Source organism: Eublepharis macularius, chromosome 14 (genome assembly GCF_028583425.1).
Source record: "Eublepharis macularius isolate TG4126 chromosome 14, MPM_Emac_v1.0, whole genome shotgun sequence".
Taxonomy (NCBI): domain Eukaryota; kingdom Metazoa; phylum Chordata; class Lepidosauria; order Squamata; family Eublepharidae; genus Eublepharis; species Eublepharis macularius.
Window position 1 is genome coordinate 35015097 of NC_072803.1, and position 18467 is coordinate 35033563.

General features: G+C 47.0%; 2 protein-coding genes across 3 annotated transcripts in view; one reads left to right on the forward strand and one right to left on the reverse strand.

The window, feature by feature from the left end:
* The first annotated feature begins 347 nt into the window (after positions 1–347).
* Positions 348–12481, forward strand: ANKRD23 (ankyrin repeat domain 23). Its single transcript, XM_054997600.1, has 9 exons — positions 348–423; positions 5785–5940; positions 7207–7338; positions 7484–7591; positions 9793–9891; positions 10327–10425; positions 10537–10635; positions 11625–11723; positions 12318–12481. The coding sequence occupies exons 1-9, from the start codon at positions 397–399 to the stop codon at positions 12417–12419; spliced, it is 921 nt and encodes a 306-aa protein (XP_054853575.1). The 5' UTR covers positions 348–396; the 3' UTR covers positions 12420–12481.
* A 1847-nt stretch (positions 12482–14328) lies between these two features.
* Positions 14329–18467, reverse strand: part of CNNM3 (cyclin and CBS domain divalent metal cation transport mediator 3) — a 35380-nt gene continuing 31241 nt past the window's right edge. For both annotated transcript variants that reach the window (XM_054997599.1, XM_054997597.1), the window contains one exon: positions 14329–17647. In XM_054997599.1, the coding sequence (XP_054853574.1) occupies positions 17583–17647 (65 nt within the window). In that variant the 3' untranslated portion in view covers positions 14329–17582. The remainder of the gene's footprint in view (positions 17648–18467) is intronic.

Below are 18467 nucleotides of genomic sequence, written 5' to 3' on the forward strand. Positions count from 1 at the left end.
ACTCGTTGCTTGTCAGTTTTTCAGCTTTGCTAGGTTCACAACTTCTAGGATGGGGAGAAACGGAAAAAGGAAGATACAGTTTTAAAGGCAATCTTTGACACCTTCCAGCCAAACAACGGCATAAATTCCCCAGTCTGTGGGTGTGAGAATCCCACAGCTGACCCATCATCTTCCCTTGCTGCCATCCTCTGGAAACCTTAAGCCATGCGGTTTATTTTGGTTGGCATTACAAGGTATCTAAATTATTCAGCTTGCTGGGCCCAGTGGCAGACAGCGGGGAGGGGGGACTTTGGGCTGTAACCCAGATCCTCCCCCAACTCCACAGAGTGGTGATAAAAAGACCTGCCCAAGCCAGCTGAGGGGAGTGAGCGTTGTGACTCTGAAGTAGGGGGGACCATGGAGATCTTCAGCATTCAGCAGTTGGTAAGAGGATGGAGGGGGTCGGCTGGAGGGGGGACCTATATAAATTGGTAGTGTTAGTGTTAGCCTTTGACCTCCTTTGGCTGGTTCAGAGTTGTATGTGTTGTGAAGAACAGGAATACATGGATTTAGAAAACCATTGGAGAAGAATCTCGGCAACATTTAAAGCCTTGCTCATCGTGGCCAGATTGTTTGTCTCATTTAGACTCATTTAGACCTGTCTCATTTAGACTCAAGGCAGATTACAGCAAATGGTTAAAAAATGGCCATGTAGTAAAAGAGCCTTTTATTGCACTTTAGCAATGTTATTGACCTGGGATATACAGGCCCCAGCATGGATCCAGGGTTCTCTGGACCCACTCCTAGCATGGGACCCGTCCAGCCTCTCCAGTCCCCTCCTTCCATACCCAGGTGCCTTGATGGATGCTTATGGCTTCCCTGGGTAGTCTGTTTGTTTCAGCACGTTTACAGAGACACAAGAATCTGTTGAGCATGTTGCTGGAGCTGGAGAATGGCCCATTAATCAGCATGCATATTCAGCCATGCTACAGAGAAAAAGAGTGATTTTTCTCCACTTTGTGTCCTAGGGAAACCATGACTGTGCCTCTAGTATGAGAAAACCTGTTCCTTGGCAGTCTCTCTAGACACAGACTCAACCTTATGGTGTGGATACTTCATCTGGCTCTCTCAGCAATGCAAATGGGTTTGGAGACTGGTTTCATAGTACAGCGCAGAGCACATCAGAGTGCTTCCCATTGGAGCACGTCTGCCTGGTGCAAATCCACAGGCACAGACAGAGAAACTGCATCTTTGTACCTCACAGATCAGGACTGTGTGTACAGAATTAAAAAGTGGCGCTCAAGCAGCCCCATGTCGAGAAAAATTCTGTACCGCATATTACGCAAATTGATCAGATTTGTACAGTGCATCTGCCTTTGTATAAATAATGCTAGTTTTACTTACTCTGGGAGAGGTAAAGAGATTAAATCCCCATCTTATGCAGTTAAGTCTTCTGGTTTCTGCAGTTTCAGCAGGCATTGTTGCATACCTTTCAAGGGTATCTTCACAGCCATAAGGGCAGAAAACTTGTTTCATCTTAACATTAATGCTGAGATTAGGAAGTTTGATTTCTACTCCCATTGCCATGTTCAGGGCTTTTGTTGTTCTACTTTGGAATTGTGGTGATAGCACAACCCTGACCAAGCTACGCTTAAGCTTGGCCTTCTTAGGAGGGCCAAGATTTCATCTGTGGGGGCCCAGATACAGGCCTTTATCTGCCACCCCGACCCCCATTTTAGAATTCTGTTGGCCTTAGTTCTTAGCCTAGTTTGTTGCCCTTCAGAAAACAGAAAGGGCAATCTTTTTAATCACTCACATTCTGGTTCATAGCTGATGAGTCTTACTTGTTTTTGATGTTCCAGCTTTATCCTAATTTTATATTCTTTTAAATTAAAAATTAGAGTTGCCCCTCAGATAAAGAATTCTTAGTTGATTAATCATGTGAGGTTTAATCAGTCTAGCAATTCATTAAATTTGCATATGAATAAAACTAGTTGAAACCAAAGAATCCTTCAGTTTTAGAAGAGGTCTATGGGAGTTGCAGCTGATACCAAAGAAAGAGGTATTCTGCTGTGCTTCTCGCTTACTGCAGTTTTTATAAGCGCTTGTATTAGCGATACTAATTTTTTAAAAGATGCTGCCTCATCATTTAGGAGCACCATTTTATGTATGTATGTGCTGTCAAGTTGCAACCTAAGGAAAAGGCTTTTGAAGCAAGTGAGAGGCAGAGGTGCTTTGCCATGGCCTTCCTCTGCAGAGTCTTCCTTGGGGGGTCTTCCATCCAAGTACTGACCCTACTTAGCTTCCAAGATCTGATGAGAGTGGGCTGTACCATGCCACCTTTCCCCCCATGGTACCTTTTTAGTCCATCAGAATTTTAAAAATTGATCCGACTGATGTACAGCCCTAATAAAATTATATATTCCTATAATGATCAGGCAGGGAGGGCTTGCTTTGCGCTGCTGCTTGAAGATCTTTTAGTTGTAGTAAGCAGACAGACAGCTGGTAACCTTGGGAGTCATGAAGACATGAAGCTGCCTTCTACTCAGTTGGACCATTGGCCTATCAGGTAAGCAAGGTCTACTCTGGCGGCAGCTCTCCAGGGACTCAGGCAGAGGTTTTTCCCACCCCCTACTGCCTCTGCCTTTGAACTGGAGATGTTGGAGATCAAACCTGGCACTTCAGTGCTGAACCACAGCTTCTCCCTGGCTGGGAAGATCAGAGGTCAGGGCCAGTACCAGAAGGCAGAGCATTTTGTGGGGTCCCAAGATGACTAAAAGGCTCACTAGTCCAACAGTGGCACCAGTCCTACTTTGCGTGGAAGCACCCCGAAAGGAGAAAGGTAGCAGGAGCGAATTCTCAGCAAACCCTGCTTCTTCCAGTTTAAGGGACTTTTCTGAAAGCTCGCCCTCTAAATCCTAGAACCACCATCACTGCCAAGGACTTGGGATTAACAAGCAACCATGTATACAGTAGCTGTCTCGAGGGTGAACTTTATATTTCCATAAGTGGAAAAGCAATCTTCTGTGGTTGAATAACCCAGGATGGATCAGGTGGCTGAAACTCCCTGGAATTCCTTTAAGAGAGAAAAAACACCTCAGGATTGTGATTGTGCCAGCAAGTCTACAGAAGGCCCCTGTGCCAGAGGGTTGTGCAGTGAAGCAGTCGTTTTTAATTTGGTAGCTACGTCAGGCTGGAGCCTCGGTCCATCTCATGCTGGTGGCTGAAGACTTCATGGAATTTGTCTCCTCCTAGCAGCAGGTTAGCCTAAGAAGGAAGGAAGCTTGTTGGCAACATCTTGGTGACCTAAATCTTCCAGGAAAAAGGAGACCTTCATTTCATGCTTGGTCTAGGATGACAGTGATGCCCAGAAGTGATCCCATTACTCCATCAACATCCAGTTCTGAGGCAGCCTTGAGGCTTAGATTTTTGGAGTATGAAATGAAAGCATTTTGGAGGAGGGTGTGTGTGTCACCATTTGGATTTTCTGATTCAAGCACTAAAATGTGTGACTGTTTACCTCAGGTTGCAGCATTTAAGCTCCATTAATGGAGGCAGAGTGGGGGGGGGAATGGAGGGACAGGTCTGAGCAGCAACCCACTGAAGTTCTCTTGCACAATCTCTTTTTACCTGAATGGGGAGTTATGCAAGAGCATGGAAGTGCAGGGAGAATGTCCCCCTGAGTTGAGCCCCTCTGTTCATTAGCCTATGGAAATTTTCTGTTGCTCGGATTTTCTGCCTCAGGCACCACAATGTCTGGGGCTGGCCCTATTGATGACAATGCTGTTTTGCTCTTGCTAGCCACAGGGAATGGCATCTCAACCCCGTGATGTTTATTCCTCTGCCAGAGCTGTGTACATATCAATATAAATAGAGGCTGGTTTCATCAAGGCCAGGGAGCCGGAGGCATGGATGGAATGTTGCAAGTTTGGTGGAGGAAGCTGACACTGTTCACACTTGGTGGCCGCTCTGATTGGGTCAGCAGTTTGCAGAAAGGAACACATCTCTGCTGGGGAGTGATTGATCTCAGGAAAGAATCAGTTAAAGGCAGATCAGGAAATAAACTGGCCCATCTCATAGGCTGCTGAAGATTCCAAGGCAGAAAAATCCTAAAGATCCGCTGGCTCTGAAAACTAATTCAGATCAGGTCTGCACTTGCTTCTTTGGGCACATAACTACTGTGAGTGAGTGCTGAACTCAAAAGAGCTTTGTATTATTAATATCCTTATTCTTTAATTGCTTGGTAGACGACGTTTTTTTAAAAAGTCAACCTTAGATGGCAACAGATTGCAAAAAGTAGCAGAAATATTAAATGTAGCAAAATGTTTCAGAATAAAAGCCATAATTCAGACACACCATTAAAAGCCTGTCAGAAGAGGAAGAGATAAAACCTCACATTACCCTTCAATGGGAGGAGATTCTATGGTGCTGGGGCAACTACAGAAAAGGCCCTGCTCTTCGTAGTCACCAGACCACTGCTAACTTGAGATGATATTTGGCGGCGGGGGGGGGGGGGGATGTAATGGTGATTGCTGCCTGCCTATCCACCCAAATAGGCGTATCAATCACCTTTTATACTCCTGTTTGTGGTTACATTATAAGCTTTCCTGAATTCCTCAACAAGGTATAAATTAAAAGAGTCAATCGCCAATTAGAAAAGCACCTGCTCCAAACCTTTGCAATGCAAGGAGTTATGTATGCAGATACCCCACCTCTGTCCAGGAGCCAGCACATTGAAGAGAAGGCTAGCTTTTAAACTTGTTCTTTAGCAGGTCCCTTTTCTTGAACAAGGAGGGTTTTTTAAATGTGTGTGAACTACCATTCTACAGTTTTAAGATTCCTGTACCTCATCATTTCCTCTAACTTGGAGTCTGCAGCGTGTGTGTGTGTGTGGGGGAAATCTCATTATTTTCACTATAAAGATCTCAATCACCTCTTGGGCCCCAAAGGGAGATGAGGCCCTAGCTTAATGCTATTATCACAATTTTCTCCCCAAACATTTCTAATCATGGGATCATCCCTAGGCGTGTAGACCCTGTGCTCATGAACTGCCGATTGTCCGTAGATGAGGGGCAGGGGTAGCACGCTTGTGTCTGCTCGCCTCCTATATGCATTGATTTCAATGTGCATAATATATCTCAAGGGCTCATGACTCAACGTCTCAGGTCCAGAAGGGACTCAAATCATAACCCATACTTTCAGAAATGTAATGTGCAAATGTTACCGAAAAGCCGTATGTACTGATCCCGAGTAGGGTCAGCTTTGCTCGTCTCTGGAGGAAATGCGTGTACACACCAAGTCAGTCAAATACCCTGGATTGGCAAGATGCTGTTTTGACAGACTTCATCTTTTTGAGGTCCAGGGCCCACCTTTAATCCCAACTTGTCCACTCATGTTAGTTTCTCCCTTTCTTCTCTTGTCTTTCCCTTCCTCTTTTTTTCTTTTTGACCAGCTCTTTTCTCCCCACTGCCCCTTCCTTTTTTAGCTCTCCACAGCAAGAACAAAAAAAGAAAATCTTGGTGGAGTTATTTACGTGAACCTCTGCTCAGATCAGCCTGTGACCGTGTTTTGGGTCATAATCCAACCTGCTCTTTTATATCTCAGGTGCCAAAATTTCATTACTCCTGAAGTGGGTTCTGCTGTCTTAAGGCAGGCCCAAAACCTACTCCCAGAGTTCCTTTCAGCTTTGAGTTTCAGTGAGAAAGGTGGTGTATAAATGGTGTATTTATTTGCATATGTAAATAAATAAATGTGTACTCTGAACCTATCAACTCTAACCCTCTCATGGTTTGCTTGCTTTCCCAGGTAAGTGATGAACGATACGAAGAGAAAGTGTGCGGTTTTGAGAGACTCTCCAGAAATGCAGCCAAGGAGCCGGAGATCTGGCAGCCGGGCCCACTTGGTGTATGGGAAGCTGTCAGTAAAGAGAAGCAGAAGGCAGAAGAGGAGAGGAGGAAGAAGGTGAGCCAGGGGAAGGTGGTGGCAGTGGGGGAGCTGGTGAAAGTTCACCTTGTTGTGTTGCAGGGTGGAGAGGACAGGGGAAATCCTGTAGGACGAGAGTTCACTGAATTTATCTTGCAAGATCTTGTGCAGTATTTCCCAATCAGGGTTCTGAGGAGCCCTGGGGTTCTACTGGAAATTGCCAAGGATGCTGCAATAAGTTGTGGAATAAATAAATAAAATTGAAATACCACCCCCAAATATCCCTCAAAATATCATGGTTATTAAGGTTATATTTAGATGTGTGGTGCTTGTGTTTATTTTGTATTGTTACAGAGCATTGATACAAATAATTTAGCAGTAATCGAATTGTGCTCTCCATCATCAACTTTTTCTGGCCTGTAAACATTTTCATAGGCAGGGGTTCCACAGGATGTGAAAAATTAATGTAGGGGTTCCTCCATGGAATTAAGTTTGGGAAACACTGGTCTAGTGATTCTTTTACTAGAATCTTTTGGGTTTTAAACACACAGACCCAAGATATTGATTGCCGGTTAATGGTAAAACGATCCTTAGAATGCCTCTTAATTTTAGATCACAAGAAATACCCTGCTGGGTCAGGTCAAGGTCTAACTAGTTCCATTTGTGCAAGAACCACTGGAATCAGCAAGCAGTAAGTGGTCTACCTAAAATGGTCCAGCACCCCCCACCCCCAGGTGGTCTTTGGTATATATTTTACCCAGTCCTACTACAAGATCCCATGAGGTCACTTTGTCATATGGCAGTAGATGACCACTTACTGTTGCATGTAACCTTAGCAGACAGGCCATTTAAAGATAGGGCAAAAGAATGTAGTTCCTTGAGGAGATGGATATTGCATATCTTTAAAATGACAAAGCAGGAATGAGGAATAATTCGCTAGGAAAGTTTCTTGTATAATCCCCATTGGAATGAATGACAGCTGCATAAAATGATGGTGTATGAGGATGGCACATGTGGAGTAGGATCTGGATTTGAATTCCCGCTCTGCCATGGAAGATTGCTGGGTGACCTTGGGCCAGTCACACACTCACAGGTTGGCCTACCTAACGGGGTGTTGTGAGGATAAAATAGAGGCATGGAGAATAATGTTGTAAGTGCTGCACTGGGAAGAAAAATGGGAGTTTTGAAGTGTGAAGGGGAAAGTGCTTTTTTGGATTTCCATCTCTGGCACTGAAACATCATGGCTGAGTAGTGCCTATATGAGATGTTGCTTGCCTAACTTAATGTTGTTGTTGTTGTTGCCAGCTTGAGACACTCAACAATTCCAGACTGAAGCTAGAGAGCTTGCAGGACTTGGAGGCCATAATCAAGCTACGCAAAAACAAGAAAAAATGGAAGAAGGTGGTCCACCCCAAGGAACAGGAGCCAGAAGTGATAGTGAGTATCCATTCCTCAACCTACGCAAGGGTCCCACCACTTGGGATGAATGGTGGTGGCAGTGATGGAGAGAGAGGGCGAGTGATGACTTTTCTGGGTATCCTTTCAAAAGTGCCAGGCTAGGTAATTGTGTTCATCTCTCTAGACAGAACCTGTGAATCAAGAACGGTTTCTGCAAGCAGCCCTGGAAAACCAGATTCTTGTGATTGACAAATATCTAGCAGATGGAGGGGATCCCAACGCTCATGACAAGGTACTGGGATTTCTGCATTCAAAAGAAACGATGTAAATTAAGCCCCCCTGCGAGCGTTTACACAAAAGGAAGGATTGAGGGTGGGTGTACGTTTAGATAAGCTGGTCTGGTATGGATAAGCAAATGTAGCAGCTTTAGTAGAGAATGCTGGCCAGAGGAAGGAATTGGGGCATCAGGCTGGCAAAAGACACTGAGTAAAATGCAAATGCCATTTCCCTTGCCACACAATAATAGAGTCCAGTCCACTGGGAAGTGGCACTGTGCAAGACCCATTGAAAGATGTGGAGTTCCAGTGCATTTTAGCAGAGCTTATAGAGCAGCCCTTTCCTGTGAATTATTTTATTAATTAAAATATTTATATCTAGAGTTGCAATCTCCAAGTGGGGCCTGGAGGTCTCCCAGAATTACAACTGATCTCCATGTGACAGAGATCAGTTCCCAGGGAGAAAACGGCAGCTTTAGAGGGTGGAGTCTATGGCATTATGCCCCAGGGAAGGCCCTCCCTTCTCCAAACCCTGCCCTCCACAGGCTACACCTCCCCAGTCTCCAGGAATTTCCCAACTCAAGAGTTGGCAAGCCTAATTTATACCCCACCTTTCCTCTTGATGTTTCCCAAATCAATAGTGTACCTATGTCCCATTCTCTCACTCAGGGCTCCCAATGGTACTCATTAAGCACTGCCTAATACCCAGACTTTTAAAAGTTGCCCTCTTCCTGGATCAGATCTGCTTATTCCCCCAAATGGCACCGCAAGCCTCCTAAAGATGTTACTGTGCCTTATGGCGCAGCTGCTTCTAGGTGGTTCCCAAGTGCCACCTGCTGGCCAGTGGAGGCATCGTCCAGAATCCTGTATCTTAAACAAACATAAACAGCTGCATAAGAACGGAGATCACACTTAAAGTAGGGTTCAAAATGCAGGGGAATGATGTGACAAATCCCCAAGGTGAGTGAACTGCACCATTCAGACAGCAGCTGGCAGATTCTAGTTCTGAATGGGCTTCCTTCTGAAACATGCAAATAGAACATGAGCACACAGCAGGTAGAAAAGTTCACTGCTGATTTTGTTTTCAGGAAGCTTTTTTGACATATTGGAATAGTCGAAAATATGACTGCACTTTCCTCTCCATTGTACCATCACATTTCTGCCACTTAATTGCTGCCTTATTTCCCTGCATGGGTGAGCCAGGGTGTAGATCTTTTAAAGTGACCCCCTGCGAAACATAGGCCAGATCTATCAGTGAACAGAATCCTAGAATCTGTGTGAACTCCTTCGTGGACACACAGAAGAGTTTCAAGGACAACTCTTCTGCATCTTATACTTTTGTGCGCTGATCCATGAGCTCTCGGTGCTGAGCTGAAAATGTCCCATCAAAAAGAACCCCCCCACACACTCTTCAACTTTCCTGACTGTTCTAATGACATGTCAAATAATAATGCATTCTTATTCAGTGACTCCCACTGCAATCCTAAAAGCACTTTCCAATGAGTAAAATGGGATTTACTTCTGAGTGCACCAGCTTATGATTTCTCCTTGTGTGTCTTTATCTGCCCTACTTACCTGTCTATGTGCCATCAAGTTGCCATCGACTTACGGCAACCCCAGCAAGGGTCTTTCAAGGCAAGTGAGAAGCAGAGGTGGTTTGCCAATGCCTTCCTCTGCAGAGTCTTCCTCGGTGGTTGTCCATCCAAGTACTGACCCTGCTTATCTTCCAACATCTGATGAGATTGGGCTATACCATGCTGCCTTCCCTCCACTGCCCTACTTAGGGTGGACCAATAGATCATTTGGCTAACCTCCAGCCCACCAGTTCTCCCAGGCAACTCCTACTGGAAAGCTCCCACACATTTTCTGTTTCATGCTACACCTGGAAATAAGCCTGGCAGAGGGATGATCTGCAGTGGGGGGTCTGTGGGAAAGAACTGATGAGTGGGATTAAGCACCTCACTCCTGCCCCTGCAAATTTCCCTCTCATGCTGTTTTCATGCTATCATGGCAAACATGACCCTGGGAAGCTGCATTTGCATGGGTAATGTGGTATTCTGTCCTAAGACAGAGATCATCAAGGGCTGATCTGATGGGCTCCGCTGGGCGTCCTCCTTGGGAAGGATGCACCTGATCTCCTCCAAGGATAGAAATATGGGAAGATATGAGTGATACTGGCAACCTAAACCACTCTCTACTGTGTCTGTTCATGCTGCAGTTCAAATGCACTGCCCTGCATCGGGCCTGCCTACGGGGCCATGCAGAGATCGTGGAGAAGCTACTGGAAGCTGGGGCCAAACTGGAACCAAGAGACATGGTGAGACTCACCTGATGGCCATCATTCATTCTTCCAGACCCAAGTACTGTAGTGGGACCTTATGCCCTGCTGAGATCTTGGAAAGACAGCATGACTCTTGGCCTCTCTACACCTGCCTTCCACATATGTCCACACTACATGTTCTCAAAAGTGTTCACCTGCAAACAAAAGGCCAGGTATAATCTGGCCCAAGGTAGTCCAATGAGTCCTGGTCTATATATGCATCAGAATGAAGTGGTAGAGAGGACTGCAAATTGAGAGCAGTTTTTAAAATGCTCTTTCCAGCCACAGAGGCAGCTAGTAGCAGAAACTTGATTATGCAACAGCCAAGCCCACAATGCCTCTTACTTCTGGCCAGGTTAGCCACAAGGCCCTGGCCTCTTTGTCACAGATTTCTGCCTCCTTCATATTAAGAGTCTGCTTTGCTTTTACCAGCTGGATGCAACGCCTGTGCTCTGGGCCTGCCGTGGGGGACATCTGGAGATCCTCAAGTGCCTGATCAACAGGGGAGCCAAAATCTCCACCAGGGACAAGGTTAGAGGTGTCAGTCAAGTCTGCCTTCCCCATCTGAAAAAGTTCTAGCCCGTGGCTGTGTGCACAAGCAGCTCTGGTATGTTGTTAAACGTGATTCTCTTTGCCTGGCAGCTCTGGAGCACTCCGCTGCACGTGGCTGTCCGGACAGGGCACTGCGACTGCGCAGAGCATCTCATTGCCTGTGGGGCAAACATCAATGCACAAGACAAGGTAAGATGCCATGGCCACCGGGATCCTACAGAAGCAGTTGGGGAACAAGCTACAGCAAGCCTGGGCCACCTCTAGGGCAAAGAACCAGGTCTTGGGCATGTCAGTTCTTGCTTCATCGTGCCACCTGAGCTTTTGATGTCACGCAGCAGCAGGATTCATTCTTAAGCACAAGGGCAGGCTGCTCCCTGCCTCTTTGAAAGGAGGCACTTGATAAAAATGTATAACATGAGGAGGCATGGTGTGGAGGAAGTGGGCAGAGAAATTCTGCCCCCCCTTCAGAATTGAAATGCACACAATTAAACTGATGGGTTAAGTATTCAGGACTGAGAAAAGAAAGTGCTTCTTTACAAAATTCATTATTCGCTTGTGAACTCACTTCAAAACACAGTGATGGCCACTGGCTTGGGATGGCTTTAAAAGCAGACAGGATGCATTCACGGAGTGGCTGTTGGCCACGGTGGATAGATTAGAACCTTCACATTCAGGAAGAGTGCATTCTGAACACCACTCGGGGGAGGCAATGGCGGAGGAAAGCAAGACTTCCATGCCCCACTCACGGGCTTCCTGGAGGCATCTGCTTGGCCACTGTGGGAAACAGGATACTGGGCTAGGGGAATGACAGTCATCCCCCTGGGCTTTCCCCCTTACATCTCTGAAAATAAATTACATAGAAATGCATGATCATACATACAGGTTGCAGAATTAGACTGCCTGCACACAGAACTGTAGCTTTATTCCAGTCCTTCTTGTCCTGAGTCCGTTTAGTCCTGTGCCATTTCTGTCAATGGGCAGGAGCACCTGTCTCTTCTAGCCTTCTTAACCATGATTCCTTTATCACTGGAGCTGTCCAGAATTGAGCTTTGGATCTACTGCCTGCAAGCTGAGTGGCTCTATAGGTGAGCCACGCGGGCCACACATAGGTCTGCCTGAACACATACTGAACAGACCATTTGTTGGGGTACCCAAACTTACCCCTCCTCCTCTGGCAGGAAGGAGACACGCCCATTCATGATGCAGTTCGGCTGGGACGTTTCAAGGCTGTGAAGACGCTGCTGCTGTATGGCGCTAACCTCAGCATCCAGAATGAGGTGAGGATTGGGCTGGGACCCGGGAGGCTGGCTCGTTGCTACTGTTTAAGAGGGGTGGAAGGAACATGCCTAATGGACTTGGTGCCTCCTAGATTGCTTTACAGTTCTTAGTGAGGGTGAATGTGTGTCTGCAGTGTACCATTTCAAACTGGGGCTCAGATGACTGAATACGCCTCTTACCTCAGCCAAATCCCTCACACAGAGAAAACTAGCATATTAAAAATTAGCTTTCTCCTGACAAGCTAGTTTTCTACATGAAGGGATTTTTCCAACACAGTGGAAATATTCCATCAGATGAGCTCTTGCTTCCAAGTCTGAAGTGTTACAGCCCATACACAGGGTTTACTCCCGCCCCCCCCCCCCCCGCAGTGGTAACTAGGCCACTGTCTAATGATGGACCACTGTGGTTTACAGTGCATGAGTGGAGGAAGCTGGGCCACAGTAAAGGACAGAATTCTCTCTGACCTGCCCCAAATCAGCTCCAGTCCAGAGAAAGTGAGGAAAAAGTAATGATATGAAGAGGTGACAACATGTTTTCCAGCCTCCAAAGCAACAGGCAAAGCTGAAGTCTCCTCTTGGTGTTTTTCGTGGCAGGAAGCAGTGACTCCAGTGGACCTGGTAAAGGACTGGCAGACAGGCATCCGGGAGACGCTGCAGGCATGTGCTGACCGGCAGCATCCCTCCACCAGGAACTGATAAGTGTGGAGGGGCTTCGGTGGCAGGGTGCTGGCTCCAGCAGCAGGCATCCTCCTCCTCCTCCACCATCTTGTGACCAATACGCCGCTCTAGATTTTGCTCCTTCTCATGCTGAGCGGGTGCTCGAGAGTTGCTGTAGGCAGGACTGCTCTCTCTTCACGACCCCAGTCGTGAAGTCTACAGTTTTCTTTTACATCCTCAGGCTGAGAGAGAAGGGAGGAGAGTCCCTTGGAAACATCTCTGCCGTAAAGGCCTTGAGGGAGACTTTCCTTCACCTGGGAACATGCTAGGACAACAGCGCTGGGCACTCCTGTGCCCTTTTTAGGGCTGTCTCCTAGATGTCACAGAGATGGTCTCATGGGGAAACTAAGGCATGAGAGAGATGATACTGGAACAGTTCTGGAGGATAGAGGCCCTCCCACTGGTCACATGAACCCCCCTTCCCTTCTTGGTAAAGGCAGGCGTGTCCAAGCCAAGGACAACAGCAACGGCTGTGTCCTGAATGCGGGAAGGTGGGTGCATAATAAGCCTGAGGAATTTCCAAAACAATTCAATGTCAAAGAAACTGCAGAGGGAGATTGTGGCATCTCCTAGTGGTTTTCACAAAGTGTTGGGAGAAGCATCTCCCTTCCAACTCTATGGTTCTTCATGGGGATGAAAGACCTACAGCCTAGAAGGGCCAGCTCTCTGTTTCAGCCACGCACAGACCCCAAAGCTTTTGGGTCACATCTCCTCCTGTTTTTTCAAAATGCAGGTGCTTCTTATTATGGCCCTCCCTGGTGCAGTGGTTGAGGGCTGAAAGAGGTATCTTGCAGAGGAGGAGGGCAGGAGAGATGGGGATGAGGCAAGCGGAGTTGCAGTGAGGCCCAAGCCTGCTTTCTGTACCCTGAAACATGGATCATCTCTCTCAGAAGTCTCAGTTTCCCTTGATTGCAAGGCATGAAAGAAGAAGTAGGTCTTGCGCCTAACTGTTAGGACTCTTCTTTTGTAAGAATCCCTCCCTATACCAGAGCCTGCGATATGATGACATTACCTTATTGTCTTCAGTCCCTGTGGTGGCAGTGGCCAAGTCCTCATTGCCATTCCCAGCCACTGTGGTGGTGTTATACACCTGCTCATGACCCTCTCATTCCTTCCATGCTGGCCAAGTGGGATCTTGATGCTGCTGGCCAGGCCAAGACACCCCCAGCCAGCATTGTCTGCAAAGCATGAATGTGTTCAATGCCAAACAGGCCCAGTTGCTGCTGGTTGGTGCAAAGTTTGCATGCCACTGGCTGGCCATTCTGCCATTTCCTTGCTACCTAACAGTCAATGGGTCTGGAGCATGCAGAGCAGCTCCCTGACTCAGTCCACTAACTTGCATGTGAAACTGGTTTCATGTATTGTATACCTAATAACCTACTAACCTTTCCAAGAAAACCCCACAGAAAGAGCCCCAGAGCTAGGATGGGCATAGCCCTGAGTGTCTAATGACAACAAATGTGGCTTGCCCTGGCCTTTCTGTCTGGTACGTGGGTCATACCGGACTCTGGAGAATGTTTTTTTTTAAAAAAAAAACCTCTACACCCCCACCCACTTTGCAGAAAAAGTGCAGCCTGGGTCGGAGAAGTTACTTGAACAGATCTTTGCAAAGAGATCCAAGATCTCGCCTCTTCCAAGTCGATCTTGAATCATAAATGCATCACAAACTGTGTACTAGTCTCTACTTTTTATAAATAATGGATCAATTCCTGCAGTGACAGGTGCTGGATGAATAACCGACTCACTCAGACCACTGGGTGGTATGAGCCTCAGGATGTGTCCTCAATCGACTGCTGCACAGCTGGCTCCCACTCAGTGCATGCTGCAGTCTGCCACTCCATTCTCTATCCCCACCCCACGTAATAAGGCAAAGTGCCTTAGACAGGCCATGCCGGACAATGTTGGGTAGCTGAGGGCCTGAATGGAGGTCGTTGTGGACTGCAGAAAAAGCTAGCTTTTTGCCAATACTGAGTTTTTGTGATGTATTTCCTCTTTGGTTAATAATAAAATTATTATTTTGAAAGCATGTGCAATTTGTCTTAGCAAAGTGCTACTTCTGAAATCACCTTTCTCATCTAACCCACTTAGGCCTAAAAAAAGGAGACAGAAATTTTATACACATGTTCAAGTGAAGCCTGACTCCCTGGAATCTCATTTGCAGAGTTTTTCCAGAGAGTTTTCCCAGAAAGTCAGTGGAGTTAGCTATGCTAAGTGAGAAAGTGGGTTGATATGGTCACCCAGACAGAAGGAAAGAAGGCTTGTCTACCCTTTGTAACCTCATGGGATGACTTGCACATCTGATTAGGCCACCACAACTAAAACACCACAGAGTGGACTTTTACATCAAACACAATGCTTTCCAGAGAAGCCATTTACACAATCAGCTGCCAGTCATCCAGTGCAGAGGAATCAAGTGGGACGCTTGCCTGAGGAAACCAGGCCTTGAAGCATAATTACACAGGGTACTCAAGGACTGCTTCCACACACAGGCAATTCTCCATGTAGCTGTGAATACAGAGACGTTTGTAGTAGCATTGAAGCATCCACATGGAAGATGCCATTCCCCCTCAGCCAACAGAGGGCTTTCTAAAAATCAGTAACAGATTGCTCTAGCATTACAACTGTTGCCACAATCTACTAGTTCCCAGTCTTCATTTTAAAAGTTTCTAGCCCTTTTTGTTGTGGAGTTGTAAGGGGTTATAGTAACAGAACGTTATAACATTATTGTGCTATAGTGATCTGTTAATTACTGTTGTAGTTTTTTTTTTTTTAAGTTGAAATAAAGCCCATGTGGAGTGGAAATGGCAGCCATGGTGGTCTGAGGTAAGGAGAATGGTGCTGACACGGCTAAATGCCCAACTTCCTATCCCCAATGCGTTCAAAGGTGCTTTGACAGCGTTCTTTCTAAAAAGGTTGTACCAAACGAGGTCTTGGAGAAGACTGTGTCAAAGGGGGGGGGGGGGACATGGAAACCAAACAAATAGGGGATAAAGTCATGTGGACTCTCTCAAAAACAGCGCTGCTGTAATGAAGCCAAAAGCACAGCAACACATCCATGTGGAAACCGTCAAGGAATGGCTTGAATCCTCCCAACCAAAGGCCGTGTGACTCGGCAGAATGAGGACACTTGACTGGAGCCCGGTTGTGCTCCCCACACCACAGGCAAGGAAAGTGCCATGTTAATACTCACCGGCTTAGTTAAGAAACACCCCAGTGCTCCTCCTAAGAGTCACATGCAACCTGAGGAGCAAGACAAGAAGTTTTAATTCCTCTTCCAGGAGCCCACTTAACTGCGGCACCAAACTAACTTTTCAAAGTGGGGGAAAAAATTTTATAGTGTCAATGGAACCTTTACTGCCCTGCAGACCAATGACTTTTAAATAGACACATTTAAAGGTTAAGACTATTCCATTTGATGGTACAGTCCTTATGGAAAAACTACAACATAGAGGCAGGTACCCAATAATTTACCTGAAATTGTACATTGCTTTTAGTCAAGTTCAGCTGTCATTGTGGAAGAGGGAGACAAGAAGACTGAGGGAGAAGACTCTTCTCCCTCTCTCGCTCCTCTTGTTATTTTCCTTTTAAAAATAGGAACTCTGGGAAAAATACTGTTAGTAGCAACTAGGAAAAAAAACAGTCTCTCTGCCAATGCTGGAGTGGAGGCCTACCCATGCACAATCAAACCAGGCCATCTAATAATGCCTCTTGGGCCTGGACCTGTTGGTTGAGGTGGAGAATGGTTTGAAGTTCTAAGCACAGAAGCAAGAAAGAATCAGGAGCGGCTGCAGGAGATACAGTACCCAGTTAAGTCTTCCCTGGTGGGCCTTCTTGAGCAAATGTCCACAAAATGCTGTAGAATTATTCATGCTTTGGCAAGCAAGAGATGAGACAAGAGGGTTAGTGTGCGTGATGCCTAGATCAGGACAGCAGCCTCTCCCAATGGTTTACATGAGAAGGCAGGAGAGGGCTTGTGGGGGAGGGATGGGTTGCACCCTAAAATTTTATTTTAAAAGTCCATTGTGAGGCAGTTAGAGCCTTGGGGGCTGTTTTGCCTTTGCTGTCATCACTGAAGCAATGTGCATTTCTAGCCTAGGTTGTGTTAAAGGGCTTCAGATATCAACTGAGAAAGAAAGAAAAAGGAGTGCAGCAGGGGCTGCTTTGCAGAAACACAGCAGTCCCTCAGTTGGCACAGAAAACCCCTGGGGTCCTGAGAACAGAGCAAGAGACGTAGTTGGGAAGCTGAAGTTCAGGACTGCAGTGTGGCTCCAGGAATTAGGGACTTTGGCACAATTTGGACAAAGCTTGGGGGTGGGGGGCAGGATGCAGTGGTGCCGTCTCTGGCACTCAACAAGGATGGGCAGATGCTGGTGATTTACAGCCGGTTGAAGGGCCTTTGTGCCCTGCCACACAGAAGGCCAGAAATGCAGCTGACATAAATGGCCCAGGAACATGGGCAGGATCAGGTCCCTAGAGGCAACAGCCTACCACAGATGATGCCAACGTGGCAGAGCAGCTGGATGCCAGCTCCATGTACTGTGTGTTGTAGCAGAAGACATAGGGCAGCCTTGTGGTTTTCACTGGCTGCACCTAATGAGGGCCCAGTGCAGCACTGGCTGCCTCCCAGCTGGCAGCTGCAGAGCCAAGGATGTGGAGAGGCTCCAAAGCTGACCCCCACCCCTCCTCTGGGTTGCCAGTGCAACTTGCTGTTGTGTGAGACAAACAGGAAAAACGTGTGAGGTCGTGGGAAGAAGTCCAAGGGGGATTCATTGCACAGGAAGGGGCACCAATACTGGCATTCCTGCTAGGGACCCACAGCTGGCCCCCACTTGTGCAAGCTCCTGAAGAAGCAGTTGAGTCCACAGGCATAGGCTGGCTGCTTTCTGCTGCTGGTGGAGTCCCTGCCGGGCTGAACCACCCTCTTCAGTTAAGTCCTGTTGAAAAAGGAAAAAAACCTCCAGTGCATGGCCAGGGCAAACCACTGGAAGCAACCCAAAGGGGCTTGCAGCCCACTTGGCTGTCAGAGACGTCCAGTTTCCTCATCGTCTGGGATGCAAGCACCAAACAAAAGTTCATCGGAAATACGGGTGTGTGCCAGAAGGTCCACCCAAGCTCCAGTCCCTTGCAATCGCCTCCAGCAGGTCAGACCCCAGTGCTCCGGCTCAGGCTCTCCTCATCCAGGAGGTTTAGCTTGCTTCTGCTTTTTCCTGGAGCAAGAAGAGAGACAGTGGCCATTAGCTGTTGGAATGCTGGACTAGGATCTGGGAGCTGCCAGTTTGAATCCCCACTCTGCCATGGAAGCTTACTAGGTGACCTTAGGCCAGTCTCAGGCTAACCTACCTAACAGGGTTGTTGTGGGGATATAATGGAGGTGGGATGAATGATGCTGTAAAGCCTCTTTGAAGCACCACTTGGGTTTAAATGAGTAAATCTTCATGGCTTGTCAACAAGTTGCTGAGCCAGGAAGTTGGGGGTGACCACTCCACATTTTACAGTACAAAAGGAAATCAGTGCAGATCCATGTGGGGTGTTAAGTGCACCAGCCAAAACCAAGAAGCCCTCAGCTCCACTCTCCCCTCAGCCATGGAGTCACTGTGTAGTGCAGCCACAGCCCCTCCTTTGGCAATATGGGGTTAATAACTGGCCTCAGAATCATTAAATTAATGTGCCCGAAGCACTGCAGACTCTCTGAAGCATTGTATAAATGCATACTTGTCCCCATAACCTTATTTTGCATAATTTAGTTTCTCTGCCGGACGCAAAGCTCTGGGCAGGAAGCCCTCCTTGCTCAATCCGCCTTCAGGCTTCTGACATTTCATCAGGTGCTGCCCACCTACTGTGCCAGCTCATTACGACTGGGAACATGAGAAAAAGGAAGCCAAAATGCCTAGCAGGGATGATGGCATTTGTGCTAGATATGGAATTCTCTATTTTTACTGGTTCTAATGGTTACTAAAAACAGTCAAGGATACACTATCATGCCACATTTTGGAGAAGCAGATAGCTTGGTCTGTGTTAGTAACCACT

Coding starts and splice junctions, on each gene's coding strand:
- ANKRD23 (XM_054997600.1), top strand. CDS start 397: ATGGAGATCTTCAGCATTCAGCAGTTG. Junction 424..5,784: donor TCTTCAGCATTCAGCAGTTG/GTAAGAGGATGG, acceptor TTGCTTTCCCAG/GTAAGTGATGAACGATACGA. Junction 10,426..10,536: donor AAATCTCCACCAGGGACAAG/GTTAGAGGTGTC, acceptor TTTGCCTGGCAG/CTCTGGAGCACTCCGCTGCA.